The sequence below is a fragment of the Corythoichthys intestinalis genome, chromosome 8 (genome assembly GCF_030265065.1).
Source record: "Corythoichthys intestinalis isolate RoL2023-P3 chromosome 8, ASM3026506v1, whole genome shotgun sequence".
In the NCBI taxonomy this organism is placed as follows: Eukaryota; Metazoa; Chordata; class Actinopteri; order Syngnathiformes; family Syngnathidae; genus Corythoichthys; species Corythoichthys intestinalis.
This window is the reverse complement of record NC_080402.1, coordinates 44966147-44987440: the sequence shown is the minus strand read 5'-3', so window position 1 is coordinate 44987440 and position 21294 is coordinate 44966147. Positions and strand designations below refer to the sequence as shown.

Here is a 21294-nt window from a genome sequence, read left to right as displayed (position 1 = left end):
CACGTCTCTACTTACAGAATTTCCAAGTTACGAAACCACTCTCAGAACCATTTAATTTCGTAAGTACAGGTACCACTGTAATCTTTTAGACCAAACAACCGTCACACTAATAAACAAGACAAACAATAGAAATCACTATGCATGCTCAACATACTGAAAATGGTGACACATCACTACTTATTGAGTTTGACAATACTTTTGTTCATATATAGCACAGATTGTAAAATGACTCTTTCTCCGATGACCATATACAGTATATTGTAGACATCGTTCCTTTGTGTGTGTGCCACACTGTTCCCACTGCTGTAATAAAATACTGTAACATTGTGAGTAGTACCGTCAAAGCAATGCACGTGGAGTAGGGTGTGTGCTCTCTTGCGGTTGGCAGTCCACTCTAGGAGGCACGGCGGGTAGGTGCGCGCGTATTCGGGCCCATCGCTGGACCGCTGCATACCCTGCAGCAGAGCGTGCTGACACACTGAGTTGTAGCCCTCGGGCCCATAGTCTGACACGAACCTGAGAACAGGACCCAAACACACGCAGCTCATTAAAAATAAATTAATTAATAAAAGATGATGATGTAATCATCACCAACAACACATTACTTCAAAAATATTTATATCAAATCAGTCTGACGTAGGCTTTATTAGGTGGTTAGCTAGTTTTTTCGCTCGTAAAGTGGTCTGTGCATGATTTGTGCATTTGCTATAATATCAAAAAACAAGCAACATTGTGTTTCAACTAAAATATGGGATGGAAGTAAAGTATCCAAAAAGACTATTTTTAATTTAATCAGTAAAGTGATGTGTGATAAGTTTATAAAGAGTCTCACTCTACACAATTTCCCGAAATTAAGAATCGTGCTAAAATTAGTTAATGAGTCAATTTTTGAGTTGATTCATTGTTGAATAAGTTGAGAAGGTTCTATAAAAACTACGTTTGTGCATAGTTAATTATCTTGAGGGGTGTCTTTATATTCAATTTTCTTGCCATCCACTGCCAACGGGGAAGAATTGACAGTGATCCAGGATATCAGTTGGTGGAAAAGTTAACTTAAAGGGAACCTTGGACTTAAACTCAAATTCGCCTCTTGTAGGATGTTTTGCTGGTGTGGCACATTTTGGCAGAACACCGTTTTTTCCCCCTACTCTTGTCACGTCTCATCCCGTCTTTCCTGTTTATTTTGCTGTTGCTGCTCGTTTTGTGAAATATTGACAGTGCTCTCATGCTCATTAATGTTGCTCTTTGGTTCAAATTGAAAGGGTTGAACAGATGACATGTTTATGTTGCTAGAGTCATATTTTGGAAGCCCGGTGTTCTGCCAGACCAGAGTACGTTTTGCGTTTTTATTTTGGGCTGGTACAATTGATCAGAGAAGCATTCCTACGTATGCTATGACAATGTTCCAGTGATTACCAGAGTAGGAGTCCTCTGTATGTTCCAACTAATATATAGAACAATTCTATATCGCATTACAGCTAACGTATACCTGCTACAATGACGATAATCAAATAGTTTCAATTTAACGACGTAGTGAATAATACTGTAAACATGAATACCCAATGTAGGAACGCAGAACGTGACCCACGGCAAAAGGTGATAGCAAAATTAAATTAACTTAACTTAAATTAACTTATTAAATACAAACATTCGCTCTACCTGATCTCCTGGTCTGTGTTTGGGATCCACATCAACGGCTTGCCGTTCATAACATTAACAATCCGAAAACGGTTCAAAAACAAAGAAAACGCTTAACTCCTTTTCGGGTATTATTATAAGTAAATAAGAAAAAGCATGTATAGAATAAAATGCAGCATAAAACCATCGTTAAAATCATTATTTTGCCCGTCGTCTTCGTTATGCCACCGCGATGAATGGATTGATGGTTCATGTACAATTTACCTTTACACATACACGCGTGCTCTGTAATGCGAGGTATGCTCATATGATGGGCATCCTGATATGTTAGAACACCGGCAGGGTTAGGGTTTTGCAGCGTAACCATGTGACGTCACCGCCCTGCGACGTCAACAACAATGGTGATCTACTAGTTAAACTAATTTTACAATTGTATAAGAAGGAAAACATCAAGAGGGGTTTCAATATCAATTATTTTAACTCATAATAACATTTATCTTTTAAGAACTACAAGTCTTTCTATCCGAGGATCCGTTTAATATAGTACGTAACCAACACTAATAGGACTGAAGATAAACAGCTAACACTGGCACATCAAAACCAGCAGTTGTTTGGTTTTGTTTTGCGCTTAGCAGCACGCCGTTTTAATAGCTGTGTTTATAAACTCACTTCAGCAGGTGCTTAGCAAGCCTTGGAGAGGGCAGGAAGGCGGACAAACATGAAGACAAGAGGAGCCAACCACGCTCGCAATTTAGCATGTTTGGATTCCTCCACACCTGCAAATGGACAAAAACAGAACACGACATGAGAGCTGCATTTTGATTTTTTTCATTTTTTCTAGGCTGAACACACTCTTGCTGTTACCTGATTGGCCACTTGAGCAAAGATCTCGTCTCGGAGCTCAGCATTGGCAAGGCCTCTCTGGATAATGTAATTGCCGAAGAGGTTTTCCTGTGCCCCGTTCAGCTCGGGGTCCCCCATGAAGCGAAGGATCTGATGCACAAACATTAGCTGGTTGTTAGTCATATGGTTGGTTACTTTGGTAGTAAGTTAGTTATTTAGCATGTACTGTATATGAAAAAAAAACAGCCAATTGGTTATTAGTCATATTGGTGCTTAGGTCATGGAGGTGGTCACATAGTCTGTTTGCTTCCAAAACCACTGGTTATTTGGTTGTTCATTGTTTGTTTGGTTAGTTAAAAATGTTCTGTTCTGTTTTTAGGCCAGTTATTTCAAACTAGTTAGCGAGTTTGTTGGTAGGTTATTTATTAGTGTTATGGTTGGTTGATTTTGTTGTTAACTGACTTGAAGGTGGGTGGATTTTAATATGGTTACGTGAAAAATACTGCACTCCCTAATTAGTTTCTAATTAACTTTCATCGTGTTGCCTATGTCTTGAATGTGTTATGCGTACTGCTTCTGAATAGTGCATTTAATTGCATGCCGCACCAGGACAAAGACGTTTAGGGCTCCTTGTTTCAAGTTCTGATCCAATCGGGTCAGAGAGTTTTCCAGAGGGGCTGTCAGCATCCCAAAGTATGGTTCCTTAAAAAAACAAATAAAATAAAACGTAACATAAACATTGCTTCTTTCACGTATGTGTGTTAGATTGTGTGCGTGCGCACCCTAAATATGGCATGGACATAATGAGTCATGAGGTAGTTGTTGATGTCCAGGGGCAAGGTCAGCTGTGGTTCAACTTGAACTTTGGGAGCCTGGACCAAAGCCAGGCAGTCCGCGTGCAGCTCGGTGCCACCTGCAAATATGCACGAGCACACACACATTTTTACACACACGCCACTGCATAAATGGCATGTTTATTTATAGCGTCGTCCAGTGTGCACCTGATGCCGCCTGAAGCAGTGCCGCCAACTCAGCTGGGATCGGCAACGTGGTCACGTTTACCACTTCTCGATTGATGCGATCCTGCACGCGTGCGCAGGTGTGCGCGCGTGGACACACAGACACACACACACACACACAAACCGGATGTCTCAACATGTGACCATGTTTTCCTTCTTTTCTTTCCTCACCTCCTCAGCCATCCTCGCTGGGTTCACCACTGTCTGATAAAAACACGACAAAAATAAAATTAATTTAATATTTCATTTTTATTCGCAGGAATACAGTTGATTTAAATTTAGCATCAGTTTTATTCGCCATTAGGTAGCAATGTGCAGACATAAACCTACGCAGTGTCTATGGAACTTTGTATAATAGAGGGGCAGAGTTAAACTGTAATATCCATTCATTTTTGGAGCATATCAGGCAAAAGTTAAAATGCTATGTTAATTTTATATTACTCCTGCCACCTACCACCCTCGGAGGGGACCGTAGGGGTTGGGTGCTAAGTGGATTGGGCGGCAGTTGAAGACAGCTGACTCCCGACCCATTCTTTTTTATAGGGCATTTTATACCTGCTGAGTAACCCCCACCTCCTACATTCACGTACGTACCCTCATGTAGCGTTGCCTGTTGGCAATGATTCGCACCAAGGCGCGTAACTTGACAAGATATTTTCTTCTCCGTGCAAACATCTTTCTACCCATGTAATCAAAGACGACAACAACAAAGCAATTACAAGATATCAGACATTGTCATAGGATGCAAATTGACATGAAGCGGCGAGATCGCTCACCTGACGACACATCCTTTGCATCTGGCCTGCAACAGTGTCATGCAGTGTCGGAACTTGACGAAGTTCTTGCGTATAAAGTACATGCGTATGTATCTCTGCAGGGTAAGAGCGGCAATGTTGAGCACACGGTCGCGCTTGCCCTCCAGGAGCTGGTGCAAATCCTCCTTCAGGAAGATCTACACACAAACAAAAACAGATATTTAACGCATCCTCTTTCTGTGTATGTGTTTTTAACACGGACCTTAGTGACTCCCAGCTGGTAGGAGCCAACCTTGATGGGTCCCAGCTTTCGCAACATGATAACACAGTTTTCGCCATTGGGCATGGGTGGATCCTTCAAACACAGAAGCGCTTTATACCTGCGTACACAAACAACTTGAATGCATATACCTAGCAGAGATGTGGTTGCATTATATTTAATATATATTAGGGCTGTCAAACGATTAAAATTTTTAATCGAGTTAATCACAGCTTAAAAATTAATTAATTGTAATTAATCGCAATTCAAACCATCTCTAAAATATGCCATATCTTTCTGTAAATTATTGTTGGAATGGAAAGATAAGACGGACATAAACATTCAACATACTGTACATAAGTACTGTATTTGTTTACTATAACAATAAATCCACAAGATGGCATTAACATTATGAACATTTATGTGTATTTTGCAGAGCTATTTGATTGGGAATGCCAGTTCTCTTTGCATTGAGCACTTTTCTTTTTGTGAACATGATTTTTTTTTTGAGGGGTAGGAATATTATTTTTGTTGTGCTTTCACTAAATGATACTGTAGCGAATTAACTGTTCGGCCCAAATGCATGATTGAAAGTTGGGCAACCATGACTGTCAGTGGTGGCTGCAAATGGCATACAGTATGTTCTGCGTTGTCTTCAGTTACGCGTGTTAAGAAAAAGATCGTCTCCTGCTCCGCCCAAATCCATGATGGGAAGTTGGGCAACCATGATTGTAAGTAGTGGCTGCTTAAGCCAATAAAAGGCGCGGTCCAATGAACCTGTGTCTACTCGCATTTCTCTGCCTTTTCGGTCTCAATGTGCTAAAACGGCGTCATTGTAAACCGTTTCAGGCAACGCATGAACGAGTCATTCCATCCATGCGTTAATTGCGTCAAATATTTTAACGTGATTAATTTAAAAAATTAATTGCCGCCCATGAACGCGATAAATTTGACAGCCCTAGCTGCAACTAGGCATGTGCCGGTCTAAAATTACTTTGAGATATATGGGTTAAATATATGGGTTAAAAAACAAAAAAAAAAACTTTTTTTGATTGAACAGGATTTTTATTTTGCAAAACATATTAGCAAATTGGAACATAAGTATAATGTTACGTTAAAATGAATTAAAACAAATAATAACTGAAATATTCTAAATAAAAATTAAAATAAATGCAGTCCTTTAGGTGAGCCTAAACCCACAGCCACAGCTCGACATTATTACCATCACAACAAAAATAATTGAACTATTATCTATAAAAAGCATGTGTGTATGACTCATATTATGTTTACATTATACACACACTCTCTCAACACAGATAGTTGCCAGAGAGGAAAAAACAAATTTTATCACCCCTAGACACACTAAACACGCTGGAGTTAACTCTCGTAACTAGTGGGAAACGTTCATGACATTGTTCACTAACCTTTAATTATGTATAAATGCGAAATCAAATTGGAGGTATTGCCTCCTCGGCAGCCACCCTCCGCAAACATGTTTTAAATGTCGGTTGGCCCTCCTCTAAGCCGCGGCCGTCTGTCACTTTTCTGTAGCCGAAGTATTCCCATATCAGCGATTTCGTTTTCTTCAATGGGGGAAGAGTTCAGGTGTTTCACGTCTTCCATCCATCAAGTAGCACAGCTGACTCACTGACACTGAGTCATAACCGGTAGGGGGAGGGATCAGCCTTGCAGCTGCAAGCAAAGGATTTCTCCCTGCATTTTTGCGACGTAAAAAAATAGCTAATGCCTTAGGGACGGTATGACGGAAAAATTTTGCGGTTGTGAAACCGTGCTGTTTTTATACCATGGTATACCTTGAAACCAGTAATCGGCACATGTCTAGCTGCAACAAAGAGTTGTACATAAAACCTAACATAATTATGAAGCAAAACGAACTTAAACATTCATTTTCAACAGAACTAATTAGCTATGCTTACCTATTTATAACTCACTTGTCTAACAACCCACCTGGAAAGAAAGCTGTGAAAAGTCAGTCTGACGGGGTAGCCCTCCTTGCGTATTTGGATGGTGTCCATGATTCCAGAGTAGCGCAGCTGTGTACACACCAGGTCCATGTCAAACATTGCAGATTCCTACACAAACACAAAAGACACCCGCATGAGGATTTTTAAGACACAAAAACAACACAACATGCTTGTATACAGATACCTTATGCTGGTTTGGCTTGATGCAGCGCACAAAATACGGGTGACACCTGAAAGATGGAGGGATACCATATCGGGCAAATGGAGACGATAGAGCAATTCCATATGCCTATGTTTGATTTTCTACCTCTCCATCTTCTCCAGTAGCTCATGCAAGCTGCTCCCAAACTTTGCGCTAACCGTGCTGGCCTGGAAGCGGCGAGCTGTGCTGCTGCGCCGCGCAATGGACCGATGCTGTGACAAAGCTTCGGAATGCTTGAGGAAGAGGTCCGACACCATCTGGTTATGTACACACAAGCATATATATCCACACACATATGCACACCTAGATAAGCAGAAATGTGGGTCAAATACAACTTCAAATTAGTATGTCTTACTCTGTTTTTGCTGTGAATGAACAGGTCCAAGACATCCTGACGGACCGTATCAAAATTCTTGTCCAGAAACTTGTTCACCTAAGGACCCAAAACAGCAGACAACTTTCAGGAATTAAAGTATGTAAATATTTGTTCCACCAAGCAAACAGAGTTACTCTGGTAAAACTACACAAAGATTATATGATAACAATAATAATAATAATACAAAGACTATATAATATTGAACTTTAACTGTTTTTTTTTTTTTTTTTTACAGTACCATACTGTAAGATTTTTCATTGTTCAGTAGATTAACCAAACATTTGTTCTTTGCAAAAATAACAAAATAATAAATACACATCATCAAATGTAAACGTATGAATGTGTAGATGTAGATAAATATACAGACATGTGTTTGTTGCATTATACTTGCACAGCATGCTGAAAACATGATGATCAGGCTTCCGTCTTAACTTTAGTTACTTTAGTGGAGCGCTTTGGCTCCTAAACTAAAATTTTGGGCACACTAGTAAAATATCTACGGGTTCATAAATGTAAATCCTCTCAGTATTTAAATATGAACATTTTCCCTAGGGATGTCCCCGATACGATCAATTGATCGGAAATCGGGCCGATCCCGCCATTTTTTAGAGGAATTGAATCAGGTGAAAAGGATCCGCTTTTTAATTAAAAAAAAAATAATAATAATTAAATATATATATATATATTAGGGCTGTCAAAATTATCGCGTTAACGGGCGTTGATTAATTTTTTAAATTAATCACGTTAAAATATTTGACGCAATTAACGCACTAGGCCTGCTCAGACAGATTTAAATGTCAGTACAGTGAAAGGCCAACTTGTTAATTGTGTTTTATGGAGTTTTTCCGCCCTCTGCTGGCGCTTGGGTGTGACTTGCATATGTTATGTGGCGTAATGTCGCCCTCTGCTGGCGATTCAGTGCAGCTGATTATTTGGGTTTCGGCGCGCTTTTCTGACGTGATCATATGTCGACGCGAACTCACACTAATAGACAGTGCTATTCAGACCAGCTAACGTCGGCATCCAGTATTCAGTGGCAGTTCTCATAGCCCCATCACACTGTTTGTGTCTAATACATGCATCGCTTGTGAGTTATATTCCTCCTTTGTTTATATTCATGAGCATTAGATAGTTATTGATGATGTGTATTTGAATTTGTTCACATATATGGTGAAATGCAGTTACATTGTTAGATGCTTGTGAGCTAATTGGCTAGTGCTACTGCTCAAATGGACACGTGTGTGTACATTTTATGTTATTTTGTGATTTATGCAAGTTATTGACACATTGCCTTGTTATTTTCAGTTTTACAAAAATACAAGAAACGTGCTCCTGTCAAAAAGAGATGACTTCAGTAAAGCCCACTAAAGTAAAGTAAAGCTACTTTGCCACACCGTCTGATTTCTTTTTGGAACTTATGTTCGCTATCTGTCAATTTGTGTACTCACACACATAGAGGACAGAATAGGGCTACTAGTTTATTTTTTGATTGAAATTTTTACAATTTTTATTAAAACGAAAACATTAAGAGGCGTTTTAATATAACATTTCTATAACTTGTACTAACATTCGTCTTTTAAGAACTACAAGTCTTTCTATCCATGGATCACTTTAACAGAATGTTAATAATGTTAATGCCATCTTGTTGATTTATTGTTATAATAAACAAATACAGTCCTTATGTACCGTATGTTGAATGTATATATCCATCTTGTCTTATCTTTCCATTCCAACAATAATTTACAGAAAAATATGGCATATTTTATAGATGGTTTGAATTGCGATTAATTACGATTAATTAATTTTTAGGCTGTAATTAACTCGATTAAAAATTTTAATCGTTTGACAGCCCTAATATATATATATATATATATATATATATATATATATATATATATATATATATATATATATATATATATATATATTTTTTTTTTTTTTACCTTTCTCTTTAATGCATTGGTCTCTATAGTTTAACTGCAAGCAACCTCAAGAGTGCTGTCATACTCTACCGAGGTCAATTCAGTGGTCAGTCGGTGTAAGTTCAAGTAAATATCCTCTGAAACCAACAGAGCCAACAACCTGCCACACGTGTCGACTACAACTGGCATATTCTGTCAATACCTCTATGCCCGAAGCGCTACAGTGTTAAAAAAAAAAAAAAAAAAAAAAAAAAAAAAAGATATACAGTAACATCTAGGGAAAGATAATATCTGTTTGGAATATGAATTATATGCGTATAATATATAGATATTTATGGACACTCAGGTGTCCAATGAACTGGACATCATGCATCCCCCAGTGTATTTTGAACACATGTTACATAATTGTGTCACTGTTTTTATGGCTTTTTTAGTTATAAATTAGTATGTAATTGTTATATTTATAAGCAGTTAATTTAAAATATACATTTTTGTGCAAATTGCCAGTAGTTTGCATTACGATATGCATTTCATCTTAGCTGTAGTTTGCACTACTATATGCATTTTATCTTAATTTGTATACTTCAAAAGCAGCAAAGAATAAGGCAGTTTACAGAATAGCCCAGTAAATTCCATCCAGCTTCAATAATGATGACAGTAGTGACAACAGTGATGATGAGTGGCTGCCAGCCAACAACAGAGACATTGGTGCTTAGGTGTAGGAGTCACAACTAATTTAATTGGTTTTCTTATTCAGGCCTATGCATTGTGTCTATCATGTTGAAAGTGTTGAAGTTTCCCAAAAATTGTTGAAATGTTTATCAATGCGTAAAAGGGGACAAGGGTTTCTATATTTACAACAGAACAGAAGTTAACTCATTTTTGATAGTAAATGTACATTATTTTATGTTGAGTGTGCAGATGCATGGAGTCCACTGGACATGTCTGTATCTTCATGAAAAAAAACAGTTTTGTAAAATAAGAAATTGAACATTATTTTCATCTCCTAAGAAGAAAAAAAAAGCACATAAAAAATGTCCAGACCAATGCTTTAATAAGTCATGCATCAAAGTTAACAAAAAAAAAAAAAAAAAAAAAAGATTAAATAAAAAAATTTTTAAAAAAATTTCGGTATCAGATCTGGAATCGATATCGGCAGATTCTTATAAAATCAGGTGACTCGTACTCTTAACTCGGATGCAAAATATGCGATTGGGACATCCCAAATTTTTACTTATATTCACGACATAATCTATGTATACCGTACTTTCAGAGTTCATTTTTGAGCATTGTCACCGAGAACTACAACTTTGTCAGCAAAAAAAAAAAAGATTCACCAATACTAATGATATACAGTATATCTATACAAATATTAAAATCAACAAATTAAGTGGTTGCACAGGAACGGCAAAATACAACATTTACTATGTCAAATTTGAAAGGAAGTCAGGACACCCTATGTTTACAAATAGTAATGACAAATTAACGAAAAACAAAACAAACAAACAGTTTGGACAATCAAACTTACCTGCCAACAACCTTACCTCACCTTACTTGTTTAGCAGAAGTGATTACAATTCTTCCTAATAAGCCATTCATCAAATGACCAACAAATTTACTAATTCACTCTTTTTCATTTCCATTGTTCAAACTGCCTCTATATTCCTTTGTTTTATCTAGTTCCATATCAACCCTTTACATGGACCTTTTACCAGTGTCTACATACAGTACATGCACATGTAGTGACCGACTGAACTACCATTTAGTTACCTGCCATGCACTCTATTAAAAATTTACCTGGTAGGTGACTTTGCCGGCATAGTGCTTGAGGGTGAACTCCGGCAGCGGCATCTTTGGCTTAGCATACAAGGGGTTGTTACCGTGATGATAATGGCACTTCTGCAAGAATGTGTGGTCTGTTGCCTAATTCATACAAGAGCAGGTGGTCAGTGGTCATTAAGTCAATTTTAAGGGCATTTGAAAATAAAATGTTACCTGAGGAAAACCACACTGATCGTCAAGTATGCGTAGTATCCCATGAGGCTTTGCGGCAATAAGGTCCAGGCAGGCCTGGTTGTGGCTAAAGGGGAGTTGTTGCCACTCAATCTGCTCACGCATATACTCTTCCTTTAGGACACCGAGGGGATATAACACAGTATTTAGTACTAAAGTCAACACATGGCCATTAGCAACTTTGTGTGCAGAGCATAACTAAAACTGTTGTGTTAGCTTCTCAATTTGTAAAAATATGAATTACTTTTTTCCTATGAGCTACATTGTCCTTTTTTGGGGTGGCCGTGGCGCAGTTGGTAGCTCGAGGTGACCTAAGGGGACCGAAGGGTCAGTGGTTCAATTCCAGGCTACAACTGTCCACTGTCGAAGTGCCCCTGGGCAAGGCACTGAACCCTAATTTGCCCCCAGTGGGTTGGCAGCACCATTGGTGTGTGAAGTGTGCGTGAACGCGTAACTGTGTGCTAATGTAAAGCGTTTTGGGCATGGTAACCATGTAGATAAATGTGCTATGTAAGTAGTCTCCATTTACCATTTTGACTCGGTGATGCATAGGTACATCAGTATCAGTGCCACTTTTCTTGGTCAGGCAGTGCAGGCAGTTGCTTAATAAATTTAACGCTGATTGATGGACGTTAAGGTTGGATCTTGCCAGAGACGCTTGGAAGCTGAAACTTCCAAGCGCCGCGTACATCAATCATCTTTTAACTTGTTAAATAGTTGCTGTGGCAACTCATTGTGTGTAAGTGAGCACCTTAAGCGGATTTGAGTGGACTCACTCAATGAAGCATTTACTTTAGTTGTTTGTCAATTGGTTTAGTTGTTTTTGTCTGTTTTTCTCTTTTCTTCTCTCTTTCATTGTGTGGACAGGGGTATCCGACAAAGTAAGGATGCTAGACAATGAGATCAGGTGTGGGATGAAATACGTTTTTTCTTCCTCCCACTCCCTCTCCAGTGCAAATAACTATTTAAATTTTACTGTATTTTTGTTTCTTTGTGCATGCTCGAAATAAAAAAGCATCATGAAAAATAATTCGGTAATACAGCTGCAAATAAGTATTTGAACACCTGAGAAAACAAATGTTAATATTTGGTACAGTAGCCTTTGTTTGCAGTTACAGAGGTCAAACATTTCCTGTAGTTTTTCATCAGGTTTGCATACACTTTGCAACTTTGAGTTTGAGCTCCTTCCAAAGGTTGTAAATTGGGTTTAGGTCCAGAGACTGGCTAGGCCATGCTAGAACCTTGATATGCTTCTTACGGAGCCACATCTTGGTTTTCCCGGCTGTGTGCTTCGGGTCATTGTCATGTTCGAAGACCCAGCCACGACCCATGTACAATGCACTGACTGAAGGAAGGAGGTTGGTCCCCAAAATCTCACGATACAGGGCCCAAGTTCCATGCGCAGAAAAACACCCCCAAAGCATGATGCTACCACCCCCATGCTTCATGGTAGGGATGGTGTTCTTGGGATAGTACTCGTCATTCTTCCTCCAACACAGTTATTGAAATTATTAAAGATGCACCGATACCGATTCTAGTATCGGCAGGGGACGCCGATCCGGGCCGAAATGGTGGTATCGGTATCGGCGAGTACCAACAAAGACGGCGCCGATACCATTTACCGGTCCATTATTATAACATTTGACCACAGCCTTTTTCTCCTCCTGGCGCTCACTACACTCTGTCTCTGTGTTGTGTGATGACACGTGAACACCAAGCAGCTATCGCTATTGGCCTGCTCCAGACCAATGAGAGCGGGCCAATAGCCACTCCTGACCAATCAAAAGGGGGCTTTTTCATATGGACGAAAAACAAACCAGGAAATATGGCGGCGGTCGGGAAATATTTCCAAATAGAAATCCCGTCGATTAAAATCAATGGCTGCATGCAAGATTTGCGGCCTGAAAGTTTGGAGATGTGGAGTTAAATCGGCCAGTTTCAATACCTCGAACTTGATAAAACATTTGAAGACGAAACGTGAACGAACACAACGAGTTTGAGCCTGCAAGAGCAGGACTGCTATCCAGAGGAAGAAGGCCGCTCGACCGGAGCAACAATCTCTGGTCAGTTCACTTCGTCTACTTTACTTTTATTGTCTTTTACTGAAAGAAATGCCGCAGTAATTTGGGAAGTGTTTCCAAAGTAGGGTTGCCACCTTTCAGAAATAGAAATAAGGGACTCCCACCTCCCGAAAAAAAGGAGAGACGGGATGCTGTGGTCAATTATTATTACTTATAATTGTTAGCGTCCGCAAATGCGGAAACAAGGTTGAACCTCGAAGCAGTCAACAAGCGGGGGATACATAAAAGGGTTTAATGATTGCAAACAAAAAATAACACGCGATCGCGGGATAGTAGAAATAACAAAAGGAGTCAGTGACAGCAGGTCGACTGACAAACTCGAAGGTTAACTAAGACGTTAGGCAGCGGTTACAAACGAGAGCAGCACACTAACAGAAAAACCCAATGCAAAGGCGTAACAAGCAAATGTAGCGAGATTATTGTGCCAGATGTCAAATAGCAATCAGCAAGGCAAATATCTCGGCAGCCTTCTCTGAGATCACCCGTGCTTAAATGCTGCGTTGATGAGCCTGCATTTGATTCAAGTGCGATGTCAGGAACGCCCCCACTACCAGCCCAGCAACAAAACACAATCTAACCAGCAGCAGAATGTGACAATAATTTCATGAAAGTTGCACTGTTTGGACTTTGAGAGGTTTAAAAAAGTTTATTCAGTTCATTCAGAGTTTATTATAATATATACATGTTTTATTAATTTCACAAATTTAGCACTATTTTGGCCTTTGAGAGCCAAAGGTTTATTCAACTATTGTCTACTAGGGTTTAGTGTACTTTTTCCTATTTTACAAAGGTAAGCAACAGCCTGACAAAGCCTTGATAGCAATGATTTCACATCCAATTTTGTAGCTCTTTGGAAAAAAAAAATAAATAAATAAAAAAAAAATATATATATATATATATATATATATATATATATATATATATATAAACGGGGTGGTATCGGTATCGGCCGATACTGCACAGCCAGGTATCGGTATCGGGGCCAAAAAATGGTATCGGTGCAACACTAGAAATTATCACCAAAAAGTTCTATTTTAATCTCATCTGACCTCAATATCTGCCCCCATGACCCCTATGCATCAGCCAAATGGCCATAGGCAAACTTAAGAATGTGCTGGTTTAATCATAGGAACCTTCCTTGCTGCCATGCATGACTTCAAAACATGAAGTCTAGTGTATTACCAACAGTAACCTTGGAAACGGTAGTCCCAGGTCTTTTCAGGCCATTGGCCAACTCCTGTCGTGCAGTTTTGGGCTGATTCCTCACCTTTCTTTGGATCATTGAGACTCCACAAGGTGATATCTTACATGGGGCTCCACTCCAATTGAGATTAACCCTCATTTTCAGCTTCTTCCATTTTCTAATGATTGCTCCAACAGTGGACCATTTTTCACCTAGCTGCTTGGCAATTGCTCCGTAGCCCTTTCCAGTCATGTGGAGGTGAACAATTTTGTCTCTGGTATTTTTGGACAGCTCTTTTGTCTTGGCCATGTTACAAGATTGAGTCTTGCTGATTGTATGGGGTGGACAGGTGTCTTTGTGCAGCTATCAACCCCAAACAAGTGCATCTAATTCAAGATAACACATGGAGTGGAGGTGGACCTTTAATCGGCGGACTAACAGGTCTTTCAGGGTCAGAATTCTAACAAATAGACAGGTGTTCAAATACTTGCTTGCGACTGTATCACACAAATAAATTGTTAAAAAAACATGCATTGTGATTTCTGGATTTTTCTTTTTAGATTATCTCTCTCAGAGTGGACATTCACCAAAGATGAACATTTCAGACTCCTCCATGATTTCTGAGTGGGAGAACTTGCAAAATAGCAGGGTGTTCAAATACTTATTTTCTCCACTGTAATTATTTTTACAAATGGACAACCGGGGATGACAAAGAGGAGGCCATGAAACAGGAAGGTGAGACCCATGTCTGCCAATCGGGGATTTGGCCTACCCAGCACCATGATGGGGTTGTGTGGGGAGGTTATTGGAGTTTATGCATTATAATACGAGAGCCCGGTTGAGAGGGCAGTGGGACTGCCACGGGGAACTTCTTCCCGGTCTACATCCCACCACCCTTTGTCGTAGCTCCTCTGTGGAGTATAATGCATGTGGTGCTATCAGCTTTTTAAGGGTGAGGGGGCTGTGATATGAGTACTTTAAACCAATCCTAAACTGGTTTGGGATCTTCTAATTTTTGCATTTAGCAATTTATATATAATTATACATTTTTATGAATGTGTCAGTAATACCGTAATTCATGGAATGTTTCAGTATGATGAAGATTCAGAAAAGTGAGAGGTTGTACAAGAAATAGTTCCCTGACCTGCTCCTGTTGGATGATGACTTTGTTAAAGAAGAACTGCAAAGTTTCGTTGGCATAGTTGATACACAGCTGCTCAAAACTGTTCACCTGTAGCTCCTAAAAGACAAATATAAGAAGCTTTCTAAAAAGGCCGGGGGTGCCGGTCCTTTTTTTATTATCTTTTTTCTTAATTTAGGGTAAAAATCGGACCTCAAATCCATAAATGTCCAGTATGGAGATGGAGAGTGCTTCATTACGGGGGTACACCCGTCCGTTGATACGCTCTGTCAGCCAGTTGAAGAGCAGCGAGTACAGGATCTTGGCAACCGCGTCTCTATGAGACATGCAGACACACAACAGGGTTGCTATGGAAACAAGAGAACCTGGTTCCTATGGAAACAAGAGGGCATCCAAAAAGATACGACCCCCCCCCAACTCTCCTCGCACCCCTGAACCCTCCCGTCTTTAAATCCTTTGTCCTTACTTGCCTCTATCAAAGATTTAAACGAGAATATCAAAGAGGTCCAGCTCCAATATTCTGGCTGAATTCTAATAGATCAACTTTATTTTTGAAACTTTTGTTCCTTTAAAAAACAAGCACAGATGTGCCGTAGCAAACTAAAACTGAATGTCCTTGAAGTCGGCACCTACAGGCACAGTATGTCCGCAATTAATTAATCAGCCCATACACAAAGAACCACTTCTCTTTATGCTGTCCAGTTTACTTTTTTTTTTACACATAAAAAACATCTTTTAAACATATACTATTAGTTTTGGAGCTCTTTTTGTATGTAAATTGTTTTGCCACGTCTTCTCTGACACAAATCCAATCCATTCATGCCACCTGCACAAGTACCGCTGACTCACTGGTCCAATGAAGCGACTCTCCCCTAGATGAGTGCTCATAAGGTGGTCGTTTGCCGTAGTTAATGTCGGGGATGAAAAGCCAGAAACGGTGCTCCATTGAATTCTTTTCTTTTGCTATACATTCCAAAAATGGGAGCATAGCAGCGTATTTCAGTTCCACTATCTAATTTAGTAGTTTTGCGTCTTGATATGTCCTTTAATTAAAAGAAACAGAGTCGCAAACAATAATACCAAACCGCTCTACTGGCAAATTGCTAAATCATCAGCTTTGATACTAAAAAAAATAAAAAATCAGGCCCCAAGGATTGATAGATACTGGCCGATGCTACATAGCTACCAAGTTTCAAGACGACCGATTCTCAAATGAGAGAGGAATAGGACTTCAAGGAATATAATAACAACCTGAGTGGCGATTTAATGGGCCTTCCTCCTGTAATATTAATATATTTAAAAAAAAGGAATCGAATACATATTTTATATAGTGTATGCAGCTCATCTCGTTCTAAGTTACTGCGCTCCCTCTGTTCTATTCCTACCAATGGATCAAGCCTGTGCTTTTCACACCTTGTGTATCGGCAGTCAAGCTTGCTGACCGCCAGGCTGAAATGATGACTTCATGACAGCTAATGAATTTAATGCTAATGCCAACTTAATATTATGCTGAATATCATCGTGACACACCAAATATGCATCCACACAATTTACGGACAGTTTAAAGTGTTTAATTTACCTACCATGCATCTTTGGAATAAATCTTGTATTGAGTGTAAAAAAATGACTACAATCAAAATTGATTGCAACAAAGACACGTATACAACAACGATCCTCATCATAATGATTACAACAATAATAATGCTTACAATAATCATAATAACACCAATACATTTACAGTGGTATGAAAAACAATCTGAACCTTTTGGAATTTCTCACATTTCTGCATAAAATCACCATCAAACGTGATCTCATCTTTGTCAAACTCACACAGATTAAAAAACAGGGTCTGCTTTAAGTAAAACCACACAAACATTTGCAGGTTTTCATGTTTTAATGAGGATATCATGCAAACAATGACAGAAGGGGGAAAAATAAATAAATGAACCATCACATTTAAAATTTTGTGGCCCCCCACTTTGGCAGCAATAACTTCAACCAGACGCTTCCTGTAGCTGCAGATCAGTCTGGCACATCGATCAGGACTAATCTTGGCTCATTCTTCTCTACAAAACTGCTGCAATTCAGTCAGATTCCTGGGATGTCTGGCATGAATCGCTGTCTTTAGGTCAAACCACAGTATCTCAATGGGGTTCAAGTTTGGACTTTGACTTGGCCACTCCAGAACGTGTATTTTGTTCTGAAACCATTCTGAAGTGGGTTTACTTCTGTGTTTGGCATCATTGTCTTGTTGCAGCATCTATCCTCTTCTTAGCTTCAACTGTCTGACAGACGGCCTCAGGTTTTCCTGCAAAACATCCTGATAAACTTTTGAATTCATTCTTCAATTAATGATTGCAAGTTGTCCAGGTCCTGAGGTAGCAAAACAGCACCAAATCATGATGCTTCCTCCACCATGCTTCACAGGAGGGGTTGAGGTGTTGATGTTGGTGAGGTGTTCTATTTTTCCTCCACACATGACCTTGTGTGTTACTCCCAAACAATTCCACATTGGTTTCATCAGTTCACAAAATATTTTGCCAAACTTCTGGGGAGTGTCCAAGTGCCTTTTGCGAACATTAAACGGACAACAATGTTTTTTTAGACAGCAGTGGCTTCCTCCGTGAAGCCCTCCAATGAACACAATTTTTGGCCATAGTTTTACATAAAGTTGATGTGTGCACACACATATTGGACTGTGCCAGTGATTTCTGTAAGTCTTTAGTAGACACTATATGGTTATTTTTTTCCTCTCTGAGTATTCTGCGCTGAACTCTTGGCGTCATCTTTGGTGGACGGCCACTCCTTGGGAGAGAAGCAACAGTGCCACACTCTCTCCATTTGTAGACAACTTCTCTGACTGTCCATTGATTAAAAATCCAGACTTTTAGAGATAGTTTTGTATCCTTTCCCAGCTTTATGCAAATCAACAATCCTTGATTGCAGGTCTTCAGACACCTCTTTTGACCGAGCAATGATGCACATCATGTTTGGTAAAAATTGGTTTCAATTGCTCTTTAAGTCTCCTTAGGCAGAGGGTTCACTTACTTATTTTTCCCCCTTCTGTCATTGTTTGCATGCTATCCTCATTAAAATATGAAAACCTATAAATGTTTGGGTGGTTTTAGTTAAAACAGAAACTGTTTTTTCATCTGTGTGATTTTGACAAAGATTGAAAGTGATTTTATGCAGAAATGTGAGAAATTCCAAAAGGTTCAGATACTTTTTCATACCACTGTATATAACTAATCATAGATATAAGTAACTATCATATATGTAACAAATATTATACATAACACATGTAATTATATCTATCTATCTATCTATCTATCTATCTATCTATCTATCTATCTATCTATCTATCTATCTATCTATCTATCTATCTATCTATCTATCTATCTATCTATCTATCTATCTATCTATCTATCTATCTATCTATCTATCTATCTATCTATCTATCTATCTATCTATCTATCTATCTATCTATCTATCTATCTATCTATCTATCTATCTATCTATCTATCTATCTGGTCACACACAAAAATACACATGGTCCCAGTTGAAGCCTGGGACCATGTGCTTTGGTCAGATGAGACCAAGATTGATCTTTTTGGCAACAAACACTCTAAGTGGGTCTGACGTGCCACAAAAGATGCGCATGCTGAAAAGCACCTCATACCCACTGTGAAGTATGGGGGTGGGTCAGTGATGCTGTGGGGCTGTTTCGCTTCCAAAGGCCCTGGGAACCTTGTTAGGGTGCATGGCATCATGAATGCTTTGAAATACCAGGACATTTAAAATCAAAATCTGTTGCCCTCTGCCCGAAAGCTGAAGATGGGTCGTCACTGGGTCTTTCAGCAAGACAATGACCCTAAAAATATGGCCAAATCTACACAGAAATGGTTCACCAGACACAAAATCAAGCTCCTCCCATGGCCATCTCAGTCCCAGGACCTCAACCCCATTGAAAACCTGTGGGGTGAGCTGAAGAGGAGAGTACAGAGGAGAGGACCAAGGTCTCTGGATGATTTAGAGAGATTCTGCAAAGAGGAATGGCTGAAGATCCCTCTTTCTGTCTTTTCCCATCTTGTGAAACATTATAGGAGATGATTAGGTGCTGTTTTGTTGGCAAAAGGGGGTTGTACAAAGTATTAACACCAGGGGTGCTAATAATTGTGACACACATTATTTGATGTCAAATAATTATTTCTTTATGTGGGATTTTTTCCCCACTGAATAAATGCACTTGTATTGAAGGTTGGAGTTTTGTCTTTTTTTCCATTAAGGTCCCATATTATTTAGAAAAAAAAAAATTATAAATCCAATAATTATGGAGGGCAATGTATTTTAAACCAAAAGAACTGTTGTCTTTGATAGAACAATATGTCTATATGCTGCCATAGCAGATTCATGCCACATTGAGCCCCCAAACTATTTTTAAGTTGTCCGTTTTACCCTGAAAACCCCCATTTACAGATGTTGCGTAACCGCTTTTGTTTCAACCCAGCCATAAAAAGACAGTAAGTAATTATATTTCCTATTCAAAATGTCTGTCATTTTAGCTTAGAATCATTAATTGATGTGTAATATTTCGTTAAAAAAATGACTTTAAAAAATCATTCACTCGCATATTTTAAACTTTTAAACAAATTACGTCACAATGAAAAAACGGTGTCTGTAAATAAGTCACGGATATCTACCTCATAACTATGGCTTCATTTTTTTTTTTTTTTTTTGTTAGTCGCATTTTCCCCGATATGTTAGATGATAAATAATCGATCCAAACAAAGAAAATTGAAAAAAAAACATTTAAAAGGGTAAATATATGAAAAAGAATCTCGACCACTCCTTGATGTCTTCGATTTCTGTATCGCGACTCCTGTTATATTACCATGTTTCACCCATAAAATACCCCCAAAATCTGGCTGTGGCCATTCACAGCTGTGTCTTGACACTCTAATTCTGCTATGATTTTAACGAGATATTATCGTGTAGTTACCTTGTTTCGATCCGAAAACTCCATGTAGCATGTATGATCGACTGTCAAGACACAGATGTGAATGGCCACAGCTGGACTTTTTGGGGATTTTATGGGTGAAACATGGTGATATAACAAGGGTCGCGACGCAGAAATCGCAGACAACAAAGAGTGGTCGAGATTTTCTTTTTCATATATTTACCCTTTTAAACGTTTTTTTTTTCAAATTTTCTTCATTTGGATCGATTGTTTATCATCTAAAATATAGGGGAAAATGCGACAGTAACGAAAAAAATGCAATTAAGTGATAATTATGAGGTAGATATCTGTGACTTTTTTACAGAAGCCAATTTTTTCAATGTGACATAATTTGTTTAAAAGTTTACAATATGCGAGTAAATAATTTTTTAAAGTATTTTTTCTTTTTTAAACTAAATATTAGACATCAATTAATGATTCTAAGCTAAAAATCACAGACATTTTGAATAATTAATATGATTAATTACCTTCTTTTTATGGCTGGGTTGAAACAAAAGCGGGTTGCGCGATGTCTGTAAACGGGGGTTTCATGGGTAAAAGGGACAAATTAAAAATAGATCGGGGCTTAATTCGCCATGAATCTGCTATGGCAGCATATAGACATATTGTTCTATCAAACACAACAGTTTTTGTTTGGCCTAAAATACAGCAGTTTCTTTTAAAGAGGAGTGCAAGAGCAGAAACTGCTTTTTCTGTCTTTTCTGTGTTTTCTGCACACAAAATACATAGTAACATTGGCAATACTGTATATTTAATATTTTATACCCAAGACATTTTGAACATTTAGAACTAAAATTTCAGCTTTTGACAGTCAGTCAACATGTCACATGGCTAAAAGACAACCATTCCTAATGAAATTT

General features: G+C 38.7%; 1 protein-coding gene across 1 annotated transcript in view; it reads right to left on the bottom strand.

Moving 5' to 3' along the window:
- myo15ab (myosin XVAb) overlaps positions 1–21294 on the bottom strand; it is an 83248-nt gene that overhangs the window by 39933 nt on the left and 22021 nt on the right. The window contains exons 19-36 of the mRNA XM_057844729.1: positions 15610–15733; positions 15421–15516; positions 10995–11126; positions 10797–10922; positions 7057–7134; positions 6807–6958; positions 6684–6729; positions 6483–6607; positions 4518–4635; positions 4277–4452; positions 4095–4179; positions 3672–3704; positions 3483–3564; positions 3264–3394; positions 3088–3183; positions 2503–2631; positions 2308–2414; positions 338–516 (exon numbers count right to left, since the gene is read on the bottom strand). Coding sequence (XP_057700712.1) covers positions 338–516; positions 2308–2414; positions 2503–2631; positions 3088–3183; positions 3264–3394; positions 3483–3564; positions 3672–3704; positions 4095–4179; positions 4277–4452; positions 4518–4635; positions 6483–6607; positions 6684–6729; positions 6807–6958; positions 7057–7134; positions 10797–10922; positions 10995–11126; positions 15421–15516; positions 15610–15733 — 2015 coding nt within the window. The remainder of the gene's footprint in view (positions 1–337; positions 517–2307; positions 2415–2502; positions 2632–3087; positions 3184–3263; positions 3395–3482; positions 3565–3671; positions 3705–4094; positions 4180–4276; positions 4453–4517; positions 4636–6482; positions 6608–6683; positions 6730–6806; positions 6959–7056; positions 7135–10796; positions 10923–10994; positions 11127–15420; positions 15517–15609; positions 15734–21294) is intronic.